This window comes from Microplitis mediator, chromosome 8 (assembly GCF_029852145.1).
Source record: "Microplitis mediator isolate UGA2020A chromosome 8, iyMicMedi2.1, whole genome shotgun sequence".
NCBI classification, from domain to species: Eukaryota; Metazoa; Arthropoda; class Insecta; order Hymenoptera; family Braconidae; genus Microplitis; species Microplitis mediator.
Genome location: NC_079976.1, coordinates 23,609,369 through 23,631,057, shown reverse-complemented (window position 1 = coordinate 23,631,057; position 21,689 = coordinate 23,609,369). Strand labels below are relative to the sequence as shown.

Sequence of the window (21,689 nt, the reverse complement as noted above, 5' to 3'; positions counted from 1 at the left end):
ATAGAGAAAAAAAATTCTTTGTTTGAGAATTTGATTTTTCGATGAAGCCTTTTTTGTTTTGAAACAAAATTCTGACATATTTCGTTCAAGAATTTCTTGCTCTTGGATTAAGATAGGAAAAATCTAGGTTTGAGACATTACCGACTCGTTTCGAGAATGGCGCGATTTTTAAATCAAGATATCAATTTACTCAGCTTGAAAAAAAACTTTTTTTTTTATTTTAAAAATAAAAAGTTTTAAAGTGATTTTTTAGGACTACATTCATTTACTTCAGATATGTTAAAGTAGAAATTTATTTTAAAAAAAAATTTTTTTTTCATTACTTTAAAAACATCTTCCATCAAGGAATTATTACTTGAACCAAAAATTTAAAGTTCTTAAAATAATAATACGACATTTTTAGTTGAAGACAAGTGGTCTTGCTTGAAGAATTCAATAGTATCGATTGAAGATAATATAGTTTTGGGTCAAGACACGAGAGTTATTCAGGGTTAGGCTTTTTTCTCAAGACAAGAATTTCTTGAAGCAAGACAATTGGTTTTCTTTAGAAATAAATTCTTGGCTCAAGAAAATATTTCTTGAGTCAATATAAATTTTCTATCAGTGTTGTAAAAATTATTCATTTGTAATTCAGTATAAATAAATAAAATAAACAAACTGAAAATATTACATTAATTATATATAATTATTAGGGTGGTCGTTAATAAATAAATTTTCTCAGACGCCCCATAAAAAGCTTCTTTTGAGTGAAAAAATAAGTAGGGAATTTGGTTTTTTCTTTTTAAGTAAAAAGAACACGTGCCTCAGGACGATCAAAGTTCATTTTTCGATACAATCGCGGTTTTTTTTAAATATCTCATGAAATATGCCGATTAAAGAAAAAAGTCATTAAAACAATTTTGTAGGAAATTAAATTCTTGACAAAAAAGGTTACATTCATATTTTTTATAAATGTGTATTTATGAAGATATTTAAAAAAAACTTATTTTAGATCTTATGAATTGAGCGTTTTAAGGATTACAAATTTTGAAAATAACATTTTTCTAAGTATGTAGAAACTATAACAAGCGTTAACGATTGATATGTTACGAGTTACGAAAATGTCTATATTTAAGAAAAAACGTTATTTTTAACATTCGAAATCCTTAAAATGCTCAATTGATAAGATCTAAAAAAGTTTTTTTAAAATATCTTCGTAAATACTCATTTTATAAAAAAAACGAATAGAATCTTTTTTGTCAAGAATTTAATTTCCTACAAAATCGTTTCTATGATTTTTTTCTTCAATCTGCATATTTCATGAAATATTTGAAAAAAACCGCGATTGTATCGAAAAATGAACTTTGATCGTCCTGAGGCACGTGTTATTTTTACTGAAAAAGAAGGAACCAAATTTCCCACGTATTTTTTCACTAAAAAGAAGCTTTTTATGAGGCGTTTGAGAAAATGTATTTTTTAACGACCACCCTAATAATTATAATATAATACTTCATCATTTTGATCTGGTTCCAAAACTCGCAACTTTTTTTCTTGTATAAATCCATACTGCTATGGGTTCCCATGCAATCCCACATGAATTTTTTTGATGGAGTTCAAGTTACACTACTAAGACTTTATCTAAAAATGTTTCGTTCATTAATTATGACGTTCAAAAGCAACTATATGATTAATTATGAATATTGAGCCACGTGGTCGCGATAACGCCAAGTTCAAACGAATCTGAATGAGACTTGGCACACATATTTTTTGGTTTAATCAGTATGGAAAAAAAATATTAGATTGGTTCAAAAAAATCGACTATTTTTTTTTATCAAGGGCACACACTCAGAAGTTTCAGTAGGGTAAAAAAAGGCGCCAGTTAAAATTTGAGCCCTTAACGTTAATATTAAGTACTCACTGATTGCGATTTTCTATTTCCCATTTGAATAACATAGAAAAAAAATTTTAAGTTTGGAATTTTATATCTCCGTAATGACGTATTGTACAAATAAGCCCAGGATACATTTTTATAGAAAATTTAACGCTCTACAAAAAAGGACCCTTATGATTTTTCGAAAAATCCATCTGTTCAAAAGTTATTTGAGCTTGAAGTCAAATTTATAGTAAATTTCGAGATCTTTTTACTTTCCCAGCGAAACTATCAGACTTATCACAAAATGTCATAAGATCTTTTTTGTAGACAATTTTATTTCCTACAAATTATCTCTGATCAAGTTTTTCAAAATTCCGCATTGTTCTCTAGTTATTACCATTTTAATGTAAAGCTCTTAAAAAAAATAGTGTTCGAATCGATTTTAAGATCTTGATATTAAAATGAAAATAACTCGAAAACAATGCGGAATTTTGAAAAACTTGATCAGAGATAATTTGTAGGAAATAAAATTGTCTACAAAAAAGATCTTATGACATTTTGTGATAAGTCTGATAGTTTCGCTGGAAAAGTAAAAAGATCTCGAAATTTACTATAAATTTGACTTCAAGCTCAAATAACTTTTGAACAGATGGATTTTTCGAAAAATCACAAGGGTCCTTTTTTGTAGAGCGTTAAATTTTCTATAAAAATGTATCCTGGGCTCATTTGTACAATACGTCATCAGGGAGATATAAAATTCCAAACTTAAAATTTTTTTTCCCATGTTATTAAATTGGGAAATAAAAAATCGCAATCAGTGAGTACTTACTATTAACGTTAAGGGCTCAAATTTTAACTGGCGTCTTTTTTTACCCTACTGAAACTTCTGAGTGTGTGTCCTTGATAAAAAAAAAAATAGTCGATTTTTTTGAATCAGTCTAATAAATGTGTAAAAGATATTTTTGTAAATTGTCAGGCAGCAAATTAATTAATAAATAAATAATAAGAAATCTACTTCCATTTCGGCTGCTGAATGGCCTTATTACACTAATGCAAAAAATTAAAGGAACAGAAAAATTTTATAAATTTTTGGAAGGCTGTAACTTGGTGAAAAATGATCGTATCGAGAATATAGAACACAAAAAAAAAGTTTCAATTTTTTTTTCTTCGATTTTTTTTGACATTTTTTGGAAATTTTTTAATTTTTTTGTCATTTCCTTGCATTTGCTGAGTCACCAACGCAAAAATTTGAGAAAAGTCGAAAAAAAAAATTTTTTTCATTTTGATTATGATTACACAGTTGAAGGAACAAAACTTGCTCCTTTAATTGTTTAGCTAAACTTTGATCGATGACTCCCAAAAAACGGTTCGATAGATCAATTTAAAAATTCACAGGGGTCTTGGGGGTACATTAAGCTAAAAAAGTCCCTGGCAATATTATTTTTTTTATCGATATTTGCAGAGTAGCGGTTGATTTACTAAAAAACCAAAAAAAGTCATTTTTTTGTACTTACTTCTAATGGATGTTAAAAATACAAAAAATTTTTTTTTTCAAAAAATGATGACAGGGTCTTGTAGGGAATTTATTCAAGTTTTCAACGCCGCCCTTCAACTTTCTGTGCGATCATTTGTACCTGAAATATCGATGATCAAAGCCAAAAGGATCATTTTCTGTTTGAGGGCTGATATCTCTGCGACAAATCGTCCTACGAGGTTAAAAAAAAAACCAAATTGAAGCTGAATAAATTTACTAAACGAACTATGCATTCGTTTAGCTGAAAGAATTTTTCGCGGTCCGTGGGCTCTTCGAAAAAAAAAAATTTAGAAATTTTTTGTCTCGCGGTATTTCTCGTTTGCGCAATAACTGGAGCTTTTAAAAAATTTTGAAAAAAATGCACCAAAACTAGAGATTTTAAGCTGTGAAATGCTTTTTTTAAAATCTCGATACGATCATTTTTCACCAAGTTACAGCCTTCCAAAAATCACTAAAAAATTTATAAAATTTTTCTGCTCCTTTAATTTTTTGCATTAGTGTATTTATTTATTTTATTGAAAATGACTATAAATTGAGTGCCCGGGTCGAAAAATTTGATCTGATTTTAGTCTAACTGGACTGTATTTGGACTACTTGGTCTGTTATTGAACTTTGATAAAAATTTTAATCTGTTTTTGATCTACCCGGACTGAAAAATTTGACCTGATTTTAGTCTGATTGGACTATTTGATCGGTTTTTGATCTTTTATAAAAATTTTAAGCTGTTTCCGACCTGCTACTTTAAAAAACAAACGCGTTACGAGCAGACTAAATTAGATTAATTCGTGAACTTTAAAAAATTTTACTTCTGAAAATTTACAAGGACAAAACTAGATTAAATCATGGACTTATAAAATTATTATTTATGGGCAATATTTATGAAAAAATATTAAGTTGCAGAATTGATTATGTTTTATTTACTATTTATTTACTATCTTTTGTTTAAAAATGTCGGCAGTTAATGAAAATTTGACAGCTTAATTTTTTAGTTGTCTTCATTGAATGTTTATATCATTGAATAAAAGTGATAAAACAACTCTTAAAATATCAAGAATTTTCTCTTACTTACTGGATAAAATTGAAAATATTTTGGCATAAGAAAACATCAAAATTCTTGTGCTACGGAGAAAAATGTTGGCTCGAAATCTACCAATTTTTATTATGCTGTCGATTAAACTTGAAACAGAAAGTAAAGTATCCCAAAAATTACTATGCTCTTATAAAAAACTATTATGCTGCATCAAAATTATTATAATGTATGGAAGTAATTGATATTGAAGCTCATCGATAAGTTTCTTGCGCGTAATAAGTAATGTGATACAGTATTATCATTTTTTGTAAGAACACGATAATTTTTTGGATGCTTTACTCCCTGTTTCAAGTTTAGTCGACAGCATTGTAAAAATTGGTAGGTTTCGAGCCGACATTTTCTCTGTGTGACATCTTATTATGGAAGCGCATTAGCATGTTTTAAATACCAAGAAATTTAAAATAAATTAATAAATCTAGATTATTATTATTATTTATATTTATAAAAAGTCCTGTATTTGTCCTTAAAAACAATTGAACACAGACCAATAATTATAATAAAAAAGTCTGTTTTTAGTCTAAACGCGATTTAAATCAGACTAAATATCATACGAAAATAAGTCTGATATTAGTCTGGATAAGGAATAGTACGGGCAAAAACAGATTAAATTCTTATATAAAATAAATATGATTTATAAACTGGAATTAAAGGGAAAATATTTGAATTTATCATTTATTTTAAAACAGATCTAATTTTTTGACCCGGGTAGTTAAAAAAAAAAAACAATCATTTTAATTTATTGAATTATTTTAAAAATTAACAGTTTATTCGATTAATGAAATAAAGAATACAAATTGGCAGTACTTAAAAAATAATATCATTTCAAAATAATAAATTGTAATAAACGTTTTATCCTTCTAATTAATGCTTCAACGAACGTCTGTTCCACCATTGAATATTCATGCTGCGACAAGTCAACAATTTGCGTAACAAAACTATCATTGAGTACACTGACAATGCCCTGTTTCAAATCAGACAACATATCCCCAGAAATAACAAAACTGCTGTCATCTATTCCAACAAATTGACTCTTATTGTATTTAGATGTCGAACTAGTCGTGTAAAAATCTAAGTGACTCCAAAGAATGTACAGACAATGCTCGACGATGATCGAACAGTACTTGATATTTTTACGTTTTTCATCAGCAGCTTTTTCCAAACGTTTGCTAACAACAATCTTCTGCTTCGTCATATCCAATTCCATTTCCTCTGGAATCAAATATTTTTTCAAGTCCGTCGAACTCATATTTTTTACGACATTTATCGTCATCAATAGACTCCTCAAATGAGGCAATTCCGAGTGTAGTAACGTCGTTGCAGTCACAAGCTGGTCAACAATTGAACCCAATCCAACACCACAGCCGTCGCCAGCGCGTTTGCTGCTGTCTCTACTCGTTTTACTCAAGTAGGGTTCGAATAATAGGTTACGTATTTTCTGATCCATGTGCGTGTGCTGCATTTGATTACGCGCGTAAAGTAGCACATTAGCGACTATTTTAACAGACGAGTATTGATGCTGGACAATCACTTCATGGTCATTAGAATAATCCGATGATTGAATATTGAATTTAGGCAACAGTGACACCATTAATTTTTGCAGTCTAAACAAATGCGCGCGCAATTCTCTCATGCCATTGTTACTTTCAAGGTTATTACGATCTACGTCTGCATTGTCAATATTAATGAGTTCTCTCTCTACCAGTTGGTACATATCGATATTTGCCGAACGCGCAATAACGCCAGTGAGACAGGCGACTTGATTCAAAAATGAATTATTTGAATTTGGCGCCGCTGTGCGCAAAATCATCTCGACGGTATCGCGATGGCTTTGAATAAAACCGCAGACTTGAATTGCGCATGACTGATTTTCAGTGCCTAGGGTCGTCAGAAGTGCGTCGCATAAATAGAGGGCCGGTAGTAAAATTTGTTGGTAACGTTGTCCGATAGAGGGTAAAAATGAATCGGTTGTTTCGAAACTTATTTGAATGTCTGGATGTTGATCAAAGACACTGATGCTAGACAGGCATGACAGTATTTTATTTTCTAATAAACTTTCAGCGCCGAGTCTTGATGAGGCCATGCGACAGAAAGTCGCCATTTTTGCTTCGTAAAGATACAATGGACGTAAGGTCACTGGGTCCGGTTGCAGCATACTCCGTAATAAATTATCTGATTCTAGAAGGCTGTCGATCATGTGCTTCATATATCCGCGACTTGCCAAATAAACGATCCAAGAATTGTCGCAGTCTAACTCGAGAATTTTATCGAGGCAAGAAAGTGCCAGCATTTTGCAAACGTCATGGCCGCCGGAACAATTATGGCAGACAATGTCCATGAGTTTGTCGCCGAATCCGTTGATCACCTGAATTGTAGCGTAGCGATGGGAACGTTCGTTGATCGTCAGCGAACGGTAGAGTGAATTGTCAAGTTGACTGACGTAAGTCGTGTCCGAAGTGACGTTTGAAAATTCGGATTTTTCGAGACCGACAACGCAGAGGAAGTTCAGCAACGCGCCGTACAAATGAGTACGGACTTTTTGTGACGATGCACCGGAGTTTAGTATCCATTGGAGAATATGGCTGAGAATTATCTTCATTGTTGTGGCGTAAGATGGCGATGACGACAACAATATTTCCGAGTTTTCTTCATTATCGACCGCAAAAGTATTTTTCAAATTAACTAGAAGCATCAATACTGTCCCAGATACTAGGGTTTTTATTTCATTCAATGCCTCGCATGATGTCATTTTCTGTAACAAATCGTGGGTTAAATTCAGCAGCATATTCTGTCTTTGACTTGTCGGCAATTGCTGGGATGTAGCGATCGAGAATAATATTTCTGTGGCTTGGCACCAGCCTTCGACGAATTTAACAGTCGCGTAAGACAACGTCTTTGTTTGATTACGTTTAAGTGCGTATGCTAGAATCGATTGTAACTCTTGTTGCATTAATTTACGTTGAGTTGCAGTTGCGCTGTTCTGAGTCACGGAAAGTTCTTCTTTTATTAATAAATGCAGGCGTCTTATGTCTATCAACTGGGGACCAATATTTTGCGTAAGTGGGACACAACATTTGCCCAAGACCATTTCAACTTGTGACGGATCGAAAAATTCCCAGGATTTAGTCGGCTCGAGTTGTAACTCAAAGTCGATGTAGTGAAGTAAATCCATGAGTAATTTTTGTGATGGCGGCAAAACTTGGTCGCGGTCTTGCGTTGGATTACCGACTAGTCTTTGGACGAGACTATTTTGTAAGCTGCCACCAGTGACATGCAATTCGATGGCTGCTAATTTTAACAGCCATGACATACAAGTCAATTCAGTGGCGCGATTTTTACCTTGGAACGGTAACTTGGACAAATGTCTCTGGACAAAATCTTGGTTCGTTGATGTCCGCAAAAATCTCAGTACTGGAACAGAAGTTTTGTTGTTGGACGACAAGATATGAAGGAACCAGTAACAGGCTTCAGTTATTTTGTCTCTTCCTCGTTCTAGAGACTGCTCAAGTATTCCGAGAATGGAATGCAAACATGTCCGGGGGAATCCCAAGATTCCGGGCTGCTGGATGACAGTTTTTTTTATGTCTTTTGTGGTATCGAATCCCAGTAAGTAGTGGGCCAGATTTGGCGCAGGTCTTCCAATGCTCTGCATCAGCAGCAGTAAAATTCTGTCCTTGCAATTACCGATTGGTGATGGATTCTCTTTGTCTTCTTCCTGTTCTTCCTGAGCACTGACGTCAGCTGGATCCATGTCCAGGCATTCGACAAACCCGTGTCTGATAATCAACGTCAGGTGAGACGTTGATGTGAATGTTGAGAGCAATTCAGTATCAGCTCCTGGTTCATTGGCAACACCTTGAATTATTCCGATAGCAACGTAAGCGTGATTTTGTAACCAGGAATTGAAAGTCACGTAGATCGCAATATTAGTCATGTGATCTGGTTTGCCAGTTCTTGGATTGACGCCCAGTAAGAGCTTCGATAGTCCAGTCAGGATTTTATCTGACGTCGTAACGGCCAATTGTGTCATGTATTGATGCTGGATTCGCAGACCGCGTTCGATAATTCGTAAGCAATTCAATGTACTGTTTTCCAGGCTTTCTTTGCCAGGAAAATAGTCGTAGGTTTCTAAATTATGACGGCCTTCGTCAAGGATGTAAAGGATCACATGCAAGAATTCAGAATTCGAGTGCAATTGAGTCATGATGTGATAGCCTGGTTCTGGATTAACTAGAGTAGTTTCTCCGCCTTGCAATTCGACACGACATCCAACAAAGTCATCAACATTCGGCTCGTACTGTGCTATCAGTTTGTTAAAAATCTTCAAACAGGCATCAGCGACCTGCCATTTTTCTTTCGGATTTTTGTACGACCGTGTGTTGAATCGCAGAAAAACTGTGTTGATAATAAAATACAAATAGGGATCGAACCCTGGATTTCTTTGACCAACGCCAAGCAGGCGAGGAATTGGATAATCCAGCAGCGCATCCAATAACTCGAGCATCGCTCGGGTCAGCGGATATTCTTCATTGCGCGATTCTATTTCTTCTAGCTCTGTCTGCACACCACGTGGCTGATAGCTGCTGGTCGTTGGGATCGTGCACAAAATTTGCGCGACTTCCAGACTCTGCCAAATGGTACTGGAGCTTTCTGGTGACTTGGCTAGAGCAGCTAACGTGCGAACCAAAACACCTTTGAGGGGAATAGGCATCGCGCAGCCCACGAGACCTATCAGCGCTGGTATAACTTTCCAGCCTGGGTGATCGCAAATCGCAATGCGCGACATCTCGTCATATTTAGCGACGATTTGTACGACTGTCAGTACGGCTTCCAGACCTTTCACTTCGTGCGGAGTTATTCCTTTGGGATGACAGCGTTGACGATAAATCGTGTCCTGACTTGGTGGTAATTCTTGACGTAAGTTGTAGTAATATCTGTTGAGTGAATTGAAGAAATGATCCCACGAAATTGGCGATCCACTAGAGCCGTTGGGTTTTAAAAAATTGAATGCATGTCTGGCAGCTTGGGGTGATGATGCCAATGACGCGATCATTTTTAAATACGGAACAAATAAACCAGCTGGCAATATTTCACCGGCCAGGCGCACAAATTTGAACAACGCGACCTGACGAGCTGGTAATCTCGCGACGTGGACATTCGAGGTTCCATGACTGACGTTGTCATTTTGACACCAGTATTCTAGAACAAGATTCAATTTAAGCGGATCTTTTTTATACAATTCTGATACCGTCAGCATCAAGTACTCAAAGTGATCATCAGGATTTACTGGTGGCTCAACTCCTTCTTGCTGATACGCTGTGATAAATCTCATGAATTCATCAGCTTTGCTGCGTAATTCTTTGACTTTCATTGGCATTAATGTTATAAAGTCGGATATCAATGTATGAAAGTAACGTAAATAAAATTCTTCATGATAGATATCATCGTTTTTAAATATAACGTTAGTTATAAAATGAAACGCTTTGTTTGACAAGGCAGCTTCGACAAGAATTTCATCTTCTTGATTAATATTCTGGCCGATTGATAGATTTGTCGCTGATTTAATTGTCGTGACAGCAACAGCGAATGCTAATTGGACTAATCCACACAGTCCTGAATTTTCCCACGACACATTTGGGTTCATTAGCTCTTGAAATAATTCCTCTAGCACACCGCGTTCAGCTACCAAAGGAACTGATTTGACGATAACTTCACCGTCTTCACGATTATTCAGCGAGCTCAAGTTAATGGCATTTAGTAAGGCCATAATTAAAGCGAGCGTTACTTTGTCTGGTCCGCCATTTCTGACATCAGTTTCTGGCTGACGTCTTCTTAAAAACGACAGCAACTTGAAAGTTATTTGAGTCGGCAATGAGGACTGAGCTGACCAGAGATAAAGAATGTCTGCTAAGTCCTGTCGCGTGTCGTTGTACAGCCGCATCACCATTTGATGATGCTTCGGACCACCGAGTGCGCGATTCTGCTGCAAGAGATCTTGCTCTTTTATTGGGTCCATTTGTTCCAACAGCGACAGTACGCGATCCAATAGTCCGTCTTCCTGCATTTTATTTGTGTACTCGGTTATTTTTTTTGTTAATGCCACGGGTGTGTCTAGAACCCAACTGTGGCCAATGCGCGCCTGTACTAGAGTTCTCAGAGCTGACGTGAGTGCTTTTCTACCGTCGTAATACAGCAAGATGGCGGTCAGGCCACGAGTCAAACCTGGATGGTGTGACATTTGTAGTTGGGCTGTACACAAAAGATCCAGAGCTACGAATTCGTTCAAGTCATACATGTCTGATATTATTAGCGTTTCGTCGACTAATTCTTTTGATAAGACATGATTTCCTAAGCCAGGTAGTGTGACACTTTCAGTTATTCCTCTTTGAATTTCTTCACGACTTTTTGCATCTTTTGGCTGGAAAAAAAAATTTATTGTTATTATGTAATAAGAAGTAGGGAAAAATTTATAAGTAGACGTAGGTAAGTAATGACGTGTCAATTAATATACACAGTTGGAAATTTTGGGTTGAATTTAACACAATTTACATGTCCTAGGCAGTTCACTCAAATTTTCGTGTTAAATTTAACAAAATACAGTAGGAAATTTTGTGTTAAAATTAACAAAACGAAGTTGGAAATTTTGTGTTAAATTTAACAAAATAAAATTGGAAATTTGGTGTTAAAATTAACAAAATGAAGTTGGAAATTTGGTGTTAAAATGAACGAAATAAAGTTGGAAATTTTGTGTTAAATTTAACACAACTCACATATCCTAGGCGGTTCACTCAAATTTTTGTGTTAAATTTAACAAAATACAGTAGGAAATTTTGTATTAAAATTAACAAAATGAAGTTGGAAATTTTGTATTAAAATTAACAAAATGAAGTCGGAAATTTTGTGTTAAATTTAACACAATTCCCATGTCCTAGGCAGTTTACTCAAATTTTCGTGTTAAATTTAACAAAATACAGTGGGAAATTTTGTGTTAAAATTAACAAAATGAAGTTGGAAATTTTGTGTTAGATTTAACACAATTCACATATCCTATGCAGTTCACTCAAATTTTTGTGTTAAATTTTACAAAACACAGTAGGAAATTTTGTGTTAAAATTAACAAAATGAAGTTGGAAATTTTGTGTTAGATTTAACACAATTCACATATCCTAGACGGTTCGATCAAATTTTTGTGTTAAATTTAACAAAACACAGTAGGACAGTTTGTGTTAAAATTAACAAAATGAAGTTGGAAATTTTTGTGTTAAATTTAACAAAATGAAGTTGGAAATTTTGTGTCAAAGTCAACACAATTCCCATGTCCTTGGCAGTTCACTCAAATTTTCGTGTTAAATTTAACAAAACACAGTAGGAAATTTTGTGTTAAAATTAACAAAATGAAGTTGGAAATTTTGTGTTAAATTTAACACAATAAAGTTGGAAATTTTGTGTTAAAATTAACAAAATGAAGTTGGAAATTTGGTGTTAAAATGAACGAAATAAAGTTGGAAATTTTGTGTTAAATTTAACACAACTCACATATCCTAGGCGGTTCACTCAAATTTTTGTGTTAAATTTAACAAAATACAGTAGGAAATTTTGTATTAAAATTAACAAAATGAAGTTGGAAATTTTGTATTAAAATTAACAAAATGAAGTCGGAAATTTTGTGTTAAATTTAACACAATTCCCATGTCCTAGGCAGTTTACTCAAATTTTCGTGTTAAATTTAACAAAATACAGTGGGAAATTTTGTGTTAAAATTAACAAAATGAAGTTGGAAATTTTGTGTTAGATTTAACACAATTCACATATCCTATGCAGTTCACTCAAATTTTTGTGTTAAATTTTACAAAACACAGTAGGAAATTTTGTGTTAAAATTAACAAAATGAAGTTGGAAATTTTGTGTTAGATTTAACACAATTCACATATCCTAGACGGTTCGATCAAATTTTTGTGTTAAATTTAACAAAACACAGTAGGACAGTTTGTGTTAAAATTAACAAAATGAAGTTGGAAATTTTTGTGTTAAATTTAACAAAATGAAGTTGGAAATTTTGTGTCAAAGTCAACACAATTCCCATGTCCTTGGCAGTTCACTCAAATTTTCGTGTTAAATTTAACAAAACACAGTAGGAAATTTTGTGTTAAAATTAACAAAATGAAGTTGGAAATTTTGTGTTAAATTTAACACAATAAAGTTGGAAATTTTGTGTTAAATTCAACACAATTCCCATGTCCTAGGCAGTTCACTCAAATTTTGTGTTAAAATAATTAAGGCCATTCTCAGACAGTGCCCCCCACTTTTTAAAAATTTTGAATGACTTTCAACTGTTACAAGCGTATCAAATTTTTATCAATTAATTAAAAAAAAATTGAAGCATTAATTGAAAAAAGGACAATGTAGTCGTAATTTCGCCGATATATAGATTTTAAAAAAAAATTATTTACACTTGATATCAATTAGGAGTTAAACAAAATTCGTTAAATAAATTTCCGTAAAATCGTTCTGTCAATTTTATAATTCGAATTTTTAAATTTTGTTGGCTAAAATTTATTCAACAAATTTCGTTCAACTCCCAATTGATATCAATTATCAGTAATTTTTTCTAAATTCTATATCGCAACGAAATTACGACTTCGTTGTCCTTTTTTCAATCAAAATTTTAATTTTTTTTTTAATTGATTAATAAAATTTTAACACGGTTATGATAGTTGAAAGTCATTGCATATTTTTAAAAAGTGGGGAGCACTGTCTGATAATGCCCTTAAAATACACTAGGAAATTTTTTGGTAAAATTAACAAAATACAGCAGGAAATTTTGTGTTAAATTTAACACAATTCACATTTCCCAAATGGTCTACTCAAATTTTAGTATTAATTTAACAGAGTGTGTTTGTGTCGAACACAAGTTCTATGTTAAATAATTTAACACAAACGGTTAGTAATTTGGACACTTTTTTTGAGTAAACTTAACACACTTGGAGTGTTAAATTTAAAAAAAAATATGTTAAATTTACAATTATTTGTGGGTTTTAATTTGTTAGAACATGTTGGAGAATAACACAAATATTGTGCAAAAAAGTCAACACGAGTAACTTTGATATAAATTGTGTGTTAATTTAACACATGTATAGTAGGGTGGGTCAAAAAAATCAATTATTTTTTTTTTACAAGTGACACGGAAAAATGGGTTGCTATACACCGTAAAAAAATTCTCACCAAATATTAGCTCTTAATTTTAATAGGAAGATCTTTCGCATCGCAGTTTTTTATTTTTCTCTCAGTCCCATAGAAAAAAATTTATACCTCCTTATTAATTGATTGTACAGAAAAATTTTGTAATTCATAAATTAAATTGAAATTTTTCGATTATCTAATCAAAAACTCTTAAAATCAGTACACTTGAAAGTTTGATGATGAATATCTTTTGAACGCTTAATTTAATCGCCAAAACATAAGACACCATTTTTATAGAGCAGTTAATTTCCTACAAAAATTTATATCGCGAATTTTATAATAGTCATTTATTGTCGAGTTATAAAATTCATAAACAAAAATGAAATTTGTCTCAAAATAATCAAACTTAAATCTTCAATATCATTCGAATGATGAGGTTTACGGAAAAAATATAAGATACCTTTTTTGTAGAGCATTAAATTTCCTACAAAATTCTTTGAAAACATTTTTCTGTACAATCAATTAATGATGAGGTATGAATTTTTTTCTATGGGACTGAGAGAAAACAGAAGACTGCGATGCAGAGGATTTCCCTATTGAAATTAAGAGCTCATATTTGGTGAGATTTTTTTTAAGGCGAGAAGCACGAACATCTTTATTCAAACAACAAAAATTTTGTGTTGATCGTACAGCTTACAAAAATGTTAATAAATTTAAATAGCGCAGTTTTTGTGTAAAAAATACACAAATTTAAAGTTGCGAATAATTTGCCCCGCATGAAAATAACATATATTTTGATTATATATAAAAAAATATACCGTAAATATATAATTTTATAAAACGGCAAAAATGTATGTATAATAAAATATAATATTTATATAAATTCAAAGTTATACTTTGATTTATAATTTAAATTATAAAAAAATATATACATATTTTCCTAATATGTAATATAATTATAAAATATAATTTTTAACTTATAAAATTCATTATAAGTTTACATATATTGGAATGATATATAATAGAATATATTTTTTTATATATTAAATATTATATTGTTAAATATATTTTTTTATATAATTGACGTTGGAGAATCTCAAGATATTGAATTGTATATTGTATTATATAATACATTATATATCTAAAAATATAAAATAAAATATGAAAAATAAAGACTTTCAGTTTGACGATGATTGTAAGTATCGATGAGAATATATTTTATTCGAGTAAATTAAGTATGTAGATCGAACTTGAAAGGAAGTTTGTAGAGAGAGTCGTTATGACTATAAATTTTCATTTATATGATTAATTTTTAATATAAAAAAATAATTACTCAAAATAAAATAAGTTTTAGAGGATACCGAAAGAGCATTCATGGAACTGAAAATTTTTCGAAGCACAAAAGTGTCATGTATATCTTTTAATATATACAAGCTTATATACGAGCATTATATATTATATTATACTGTTAATAATATAATTTGAATTATAAAATCATAATATATATAAACCTATAAATTGATACTATATAATGACATATATTTTTTTTATATAATCTAATATTATATGGAGTTTTTATAATGATAATATATGCCAAAATATAAAATTATATATTATATTGATATACATTTAAAATATAAAATTTTATATTGAAAACGGCAAAAAAGTAGTTATTTTTAAATATATAATTATTTATATTCTAAATTATACTATAATATAATAAATATTATATTATCTGATATAGTTTCAGAGTATAAGTTTTTTTCATGCGGGGCGTGTTAAATTAACACAGATTCCATATAATAAATATGCAATTCGTTGAATATATTCTTGGAAAATAGTTAACTGGTATTTTGTGTTAAATTTCAAATGACATTAAACATGTTTTGTTTTTACAACATTTTTATCTTTTAACACAAAATATTCATTGAGATCAGATATCACAATAAACTCTGGTTGAATCTAAACTGTACTGTGTTAAGTAATTAACACAAAAAATTTAACTACTTTTTATACACAAACACATAAAATTTCCAACTGTATATGACTTAAAAAATTTTTTTCAACGCTAGTTTACTCTAAAAAAACATCAATCACTGAACTGAGAAATTCTACTGTATGTTCTATTGGGAGAAACTGAAATGTTTAATTAATAAAATAAAATTTTAGAATAGATATAGAAGACTATTTATGATGAAGTCAACAGACAATTAACAATTTTTAGATTTTTTTCTTCAATGAATCAATTAAAAAAAAAAAAAAACTGAAAAAATGTACATGTAGAAAATTAAAAAAACCGTAAGTGCAATTCTTTACAATATTGTTTTTTTATAATTTATTGTTTTGCAAAAAATTCCAATTATTAGACGTCGGGTAATTCCAGTATCATAAGTTAGCGACCAATTAACAAATTTTAGAAATTTTTATTAACAATTCAAAGAAAATAAAAAAAACTCCCAGTGCAATATTAAAAAATTTTTTTTCTGATTTATCGTTTTAAAAAAAATTTTAAATGATTAGACGTCGGCTAATTTCAGTATCATGATTATTTAAGATCCTAAAATTAGCAGACAATCAAAAATTTTTTGATTTTTTTTAGGAAAATTAAATTTGAAGAAAAAAAAATCAAAAATTTGCACATGTAGAAAAATTAAAAGACTACAAGTGCAATTTTTTGAAATATTTTTTTTTTACGAGAGTGAATGTAGCAGACATCAGACAAATTTAAAATTATTAATAGAGTAAATAATTAAAAAATTAATATTTATAAAAAATGATGGTACTAAAGTTAGCCGACGTCTAATGAGTTTTGAATTTTTTTTCAAAATAATAAATTACAAAAAAAAATAAACTAAAAAAATGCACATGTAGAAAATGAAAAAAACCACAGGTGTAATTTAAAAAATTTTTTTTTTTTTAATAATTTATCGTTTTATAAAAATCCAAAACTTATTAGACGTCGGCGAACTTGACTATCATTAAAAAATGCACTAATTAATTTCAAAATTTTTTAAATACGCATTTTTTTCAAAATTTTATTTTATTAATTACTTACTCTATTTATTAATCATTTTAAATTTGTCTGATGTCTGCTACATTCACTCTTATAAATGATTAGACGTCAGCTAACTCCAGTATCATGATTATTTATGATCCTGAAGTTCGCAGACAATTAATAATTTTTGGATCTCTTTTCTAACAAATAAATTAAAAAAAAAAAGAATAACTAAAAATATGCACATGTAGAAAATTTAAAAAACTTTAAGTGCAATTTTTTAAAATAATTTTTTTTTTTAATTTACCGTTTCTATAAAAATCCAAAAATTATCAGAAGTCAGCTAACTCCAGTATCATGATTATTTTACTCCAGAAAAATGATACTGACGTTAGCAGATGTCTAATAATTTTTGGATTTTTTTTTAGGCGATAAAACATTAAAAAAAAAATATTTGAAAAAATTGCACCTGTAGTTTTTTAAATTTTCTACACGTGCATATTTTTATATTATTTTTTTGCAATTGATTTATTGAAAAACAAAAATTCAAAAATTTTTAAATGTCTGCTAACTTCAGGATCATCCAGAAAATCGTTTTCTGAACATCAAAATATTTAAAAAATCCTTACAACTCAAAATAATTTCAAATTTCAAAAATATTCATGTAAATTTTCTCAACATCTCACTTTACATCCATAAATAAATTTTCCCGCTTTTTTTCTCCATCTCCCAACTGAATTAATTAACTGACTTTTTTTCTCACAAAAAATTCTGCTGGGTTCAACTTTTCCAAAAAAATATAAATAACAAAAATAATTATCAAGGTAAGTAATAAAAATAAAATTTACCTGATTTTTCAACAGGGACAGAAAATTCTGTCGATGATTTCGCAATGTTTCCATAAATTCATGATACTGAGGATCGTGTGTAGTCGATGCAGATACAACATAACGTTCAATAAAATTTTGAAGTTCTTTAAAAGGTGTCCAGGCATCATCAATCCCATTTTTTTCTGTCGCAAACAAAACATTAAAAAAATTTAATTAAAATTAAAAAATTTAACCTCTGACATAAAATTTTCCAATTGATAAAATTTTCTGAGAGAAAGTTCCAAATTATCGCTGCAAATATTTAGAAGAAATTGTAAAGAGTTAATAATTTACCTTCCATTGTTTTTTAAATTTACGAACAATAAAAAAATTAAACAATCACCGGCTTTGCTATCGAACGCTTACATGTGGCTTTTTATTTTACTGTACATACTATACCTATTTGTCATACATTGATATATATAAATATATGTCATGTGTATTGCACTTTAATAATGGCGGGACAGCTGAATTTTTTGCGCATGCGCTTGAGACTGTCAGCTTGAGTGCTACAAAAATACGTTACATTCTGGTAGCCACACTTTAGATATAAACCCGCCACTTTAGCTTGAAATTGACAGTAATTTATCCCAGATAACCAGAGTTTCAGCGCAATTTTTGAGCTGAAATTTTTGTTGTCTCAGTGACGTACAGTACACATAAAAAATTTCAGTTCAACTTTTGAGCACTCTTTGACGTCAATTTTCACATAAATGTGACGTTAACTTAAAGTTGCTATTTGACGTCTGTGAGACATCAAAATTTGAGACGTAACAAATGACGTCAAAAAATGACATCAACAAGACTTCAAGTGTAGAGATATTTTTTACCTTTTGATTTTTGAATTTACTTTGTTGAATAGTCGCTAGATGTCGCGAGTTGACTTCTCTTTAATATAAATCTTTCCCTTTTGTGATAACTAAATTACGCAGAACGTTAATTTTTCAAATCAAATGTTACACAATAAAATTAAATTTTCTTGTTATTAATTATCATTTGGAATATCTTTTATTAAGATAAAAATTACAACTAGAAACACTCTTGTAGTTGTACAAAGATTTATTCTGACCAATCGATTTGCTAGAGAAACTATGAAAATATATTTTCATAAAATTCACCATCGAAAATGGCTTGATAAAATTTATTTTAATTTTACAGACAATAATTATTAAACAAAAATATTAAGTGGCGGAAAAAATAATTAAAAATTCTGATTCAGTCCTATATGATCTATTAGTTTGACTCGAACATTGAGCTATAAAATTTTAAACTCACAAGGAATTTTATACACTTTTATAAGATTTAATGCGATATTACATAATTTTTTAAGAATTCATGATTTTTATAGTGTAGTTTTTATAGTAGAAGATGAAATCCATCAATTTAAAATATATAGATTCTTCTACTTTCGTCATTTAGTGATGGAATTTATAAAACTTTAAGTCAACTTGAGCTGCTACTGTAGTCAAATTTTGATGTATACGTCAAAGCGGCTTTAATTTGACGTCAACTTTACGCTCAATTTGAGTGTTGGTTGAGCTCAACTGGCTATCAGGGTAAATTGAATAAAAATTAACCGCAAATTTTCATTTTCAACTTTTGCTGCCAAATTGTCGGCAAATTCGGGTAATTTCAACATCAATTACCCTGATAGCCAGTTGAGCTCAACCAACACTCAAATTGAGCGTAAAGTTGACGTCAAATTAAAGCCGCTATTTGACGTATACGAGACATCAAAATTTGACTGCAGTAGCAGCTCAAGTTGACTTAAAGTTTTGTAAATTCCATCACTAGATGACTAAAGTAGAAGAATCTATGTGTTTTAAATTGATGAATTTCATCTTTTACTATAAAAACTACACTATAAAAATCATGAATTCTTAAAAAATTATATAATATCGCATTAAATCTTATAAAAGTGTATAAAATTCCTTATGAGTTTAAAATTTTATAGCTCAATGTTCGAGTCAAACTAATAGATCATATAGGACTGAATCAGAATTTTTAATTATTTTTTCCGCCACTTAATATTTTTGTTTAATAATTATTGTCTGTAAAATTAAAATAAATTTTATCAAGCCATTTTCGATGGTGAATTTTATGAAAATATATTTTCATAGTTTCTCTAGCAAATCGATTGGTCAGAATAAATCTTTATGCAACTACATGAGTGTTTCTAGTAGTACTTTTTATCTTAATAAAAGATATTCCAAATGATAATTAATAACAAGAAAATTTAATTTTATTGTGTAACATTTGATTTGAAAAATTAACGTTCTGCGTAATTTAGTTATCACAAAAGGGAAAGATTTATATTAAAGAGAAGTCAACTCGCGACATCTAGCGACTATTCAACAAAGTAAATTCAAAAATCAAAAGGTAAAAAATATTTCTACACTTGAGGTCTTGTTGATGTCATTTCTTGACGTCATTTGTTGCGTCTCTTTGATGTCTCACAGACGTTAAATAGCAGCTTTAAGTTAACGTCACATTTATGTGAAAATTGACGTCAAAGAGTGCTGAAAAGTTGAACTGAAATTTTTTACGTGTACCGTACGTCACTGAGACGACAAAAGTTTCAGCTCAAAAATTGCGCTGAAACTCTAGTGATCTGGGTAAATATACCCTAATAGCACAGTTTGCTTTAGCAAAAGTTTTTACAAAAGTTTCCTTGAATTTTTCGTCAAATTTCCGTCAACGCAGATTTTTCCGTTTTTTACGATAATTTGTATGCAACTTGCTATACAATTTGACGTAAATTTACAACCCGAACTGGAATGCAAATTCACTCTAAAAATTGACTAGAAAAAGTTGTTGTCAATTTTCAGGCAAATTTTATGTCAAGTTATTGTTAATTTGACTTAAAAAATTATAAAGTATTTTTTTTACGTCAAAATGTAAACAATTTTATGTATAAATTTGCTTACCTTCTGAAATGGTAAGAATGAACACTACTGACTTTTTTTTATCGTAAAAAGTTACCTCTAAATTCAAAAAAAATTAATCGCACAACTTTTGCTGTGAAATTGTCGGCAAATTCGGGCAGCAGATTTCAGGTAATTTCAACATCAAATTACTGTCAATTTCAAGCTAAAGTGGCTATTGGGGTCTGGTAAACCTCGGCTGGATAATACTTGCGTGCAAGTTGATGCAAATCAACTGCCGTCATCTGAATGTAATTTGACAGAAAAACTTGCCGTCAATTTGAAGTAAAACTTTCAATTAACTTAACGTCATTCTCTGACAGTAACACTTGCAGTCAAATTAAATTCAAGTTACAGGACAATTTACTGTCAACTTCAAGGTAACTGTTTGCTTTCCAACACTTTTCTTTCAATTGGCTTCAGAATACGGAATTCAGATATCTATAGTTTCCCATATGGATTTCCTATATGGAAATGCAGATACCTTATGTACATCCATATACTTTCCTATATAGATTTCTATGAATTCCTATATAGAATCATGTGGGGCAATTTCAGTCTGAAATGAATAGGTTTGCGCACACTTACCCACAGCACACACTTGCCCCCATGACTTTAATCCTCCACGGATTTTTTTGATGAGGTAAGTAGGGGAGGGTGGGGCAGAGCGGCCCCCCTGAAATTTTCACCAAAAAAAAAATTTTTTTTTTTTCGACTAATTACTATAAATCCGATATGTTTGCGCATTTTTACCCCTACGCATGACATTTGAGGCAAAATGGACAAGCCCAAAATTTTGAAAAAGTGATTTTTTCATATTTTTATCGTCAAATTAAAAAAAAATTATCATAATTCCACATTTCTAGCCCTACGCATAACACCTGGGGCAAAATGGACCAGTTGAAACTTCCGAAAAAATTATTTTTTCATATTTTTCGGCCGTTTCTTTATGAAAGAGGCAAATTTGGTCACTAAAAATTTATAAAAATTAAATTTTTTTTTTTAGTTGATAAATTTTTGAAATAAAGTAAAATTATAGAATTGATTTTTTTTTTTATTAAATAACAATTAGTAATTAAGGTAATCGAGAGTGAACGATTTTTTACGCTTTAAAAAATTTTTTCGAGTAATATAAAACCAAAAACAGTTGTCAAGAGAAAGAAATACATTCTTAATGATGAAAACAATTTAAAAAAAAAAAAAAACGAAAATAAAATTTCTTTTATCACTTTTTGAAGGGGGGCCGCT

At 30.5% G+C, this 21,689-nt stretch overlaps 1 protein-coding gene across 1 annotated transcript; it reads right to left on the bottom strand.

Annotated features, from left to right (window-relative positions):
- Window positions 1–5,223: 5,223 nt before the first annotated feature.
- On the bottom strand, window positions 5,224–17,925 carry LOC130672803 (nuclear pore complex protein Nup205). Its single transcript, XM_057477545.1, has 3 exons — window positions 17,812–17,925; window positions 17,497–17,660; window positions 5,224–10,891 (listed from the first exon to the last, which is right to left on the bottom strand). Exons 1-3 carry the CDS (start codon window positions 17,816–17,818, stop codon window positions 5,294–5,296), a joined length of 5,769 nt encoding a protein of 1,922 aa, XP_057333528.1. The 5' UTR covers window positions 17,819–17,925; the 3' UTR covers window positions 5,224–5,293.
- Between the last annotated feature and the right edge of the window lie 3,764 nt (window positions 17,926–21,689).

Coding starts and splice junctions, on each gene's coding strand:
- LOC130672803 (XM_057477545.1), bottom strand. Junction 10,892..17,496: donor TGTCCCTGTTGAAAAATCAG/GTAAATTTTATT, acceptor TTTTTTTTCCAG/CCAAAAGATGCAAAAAGTCG.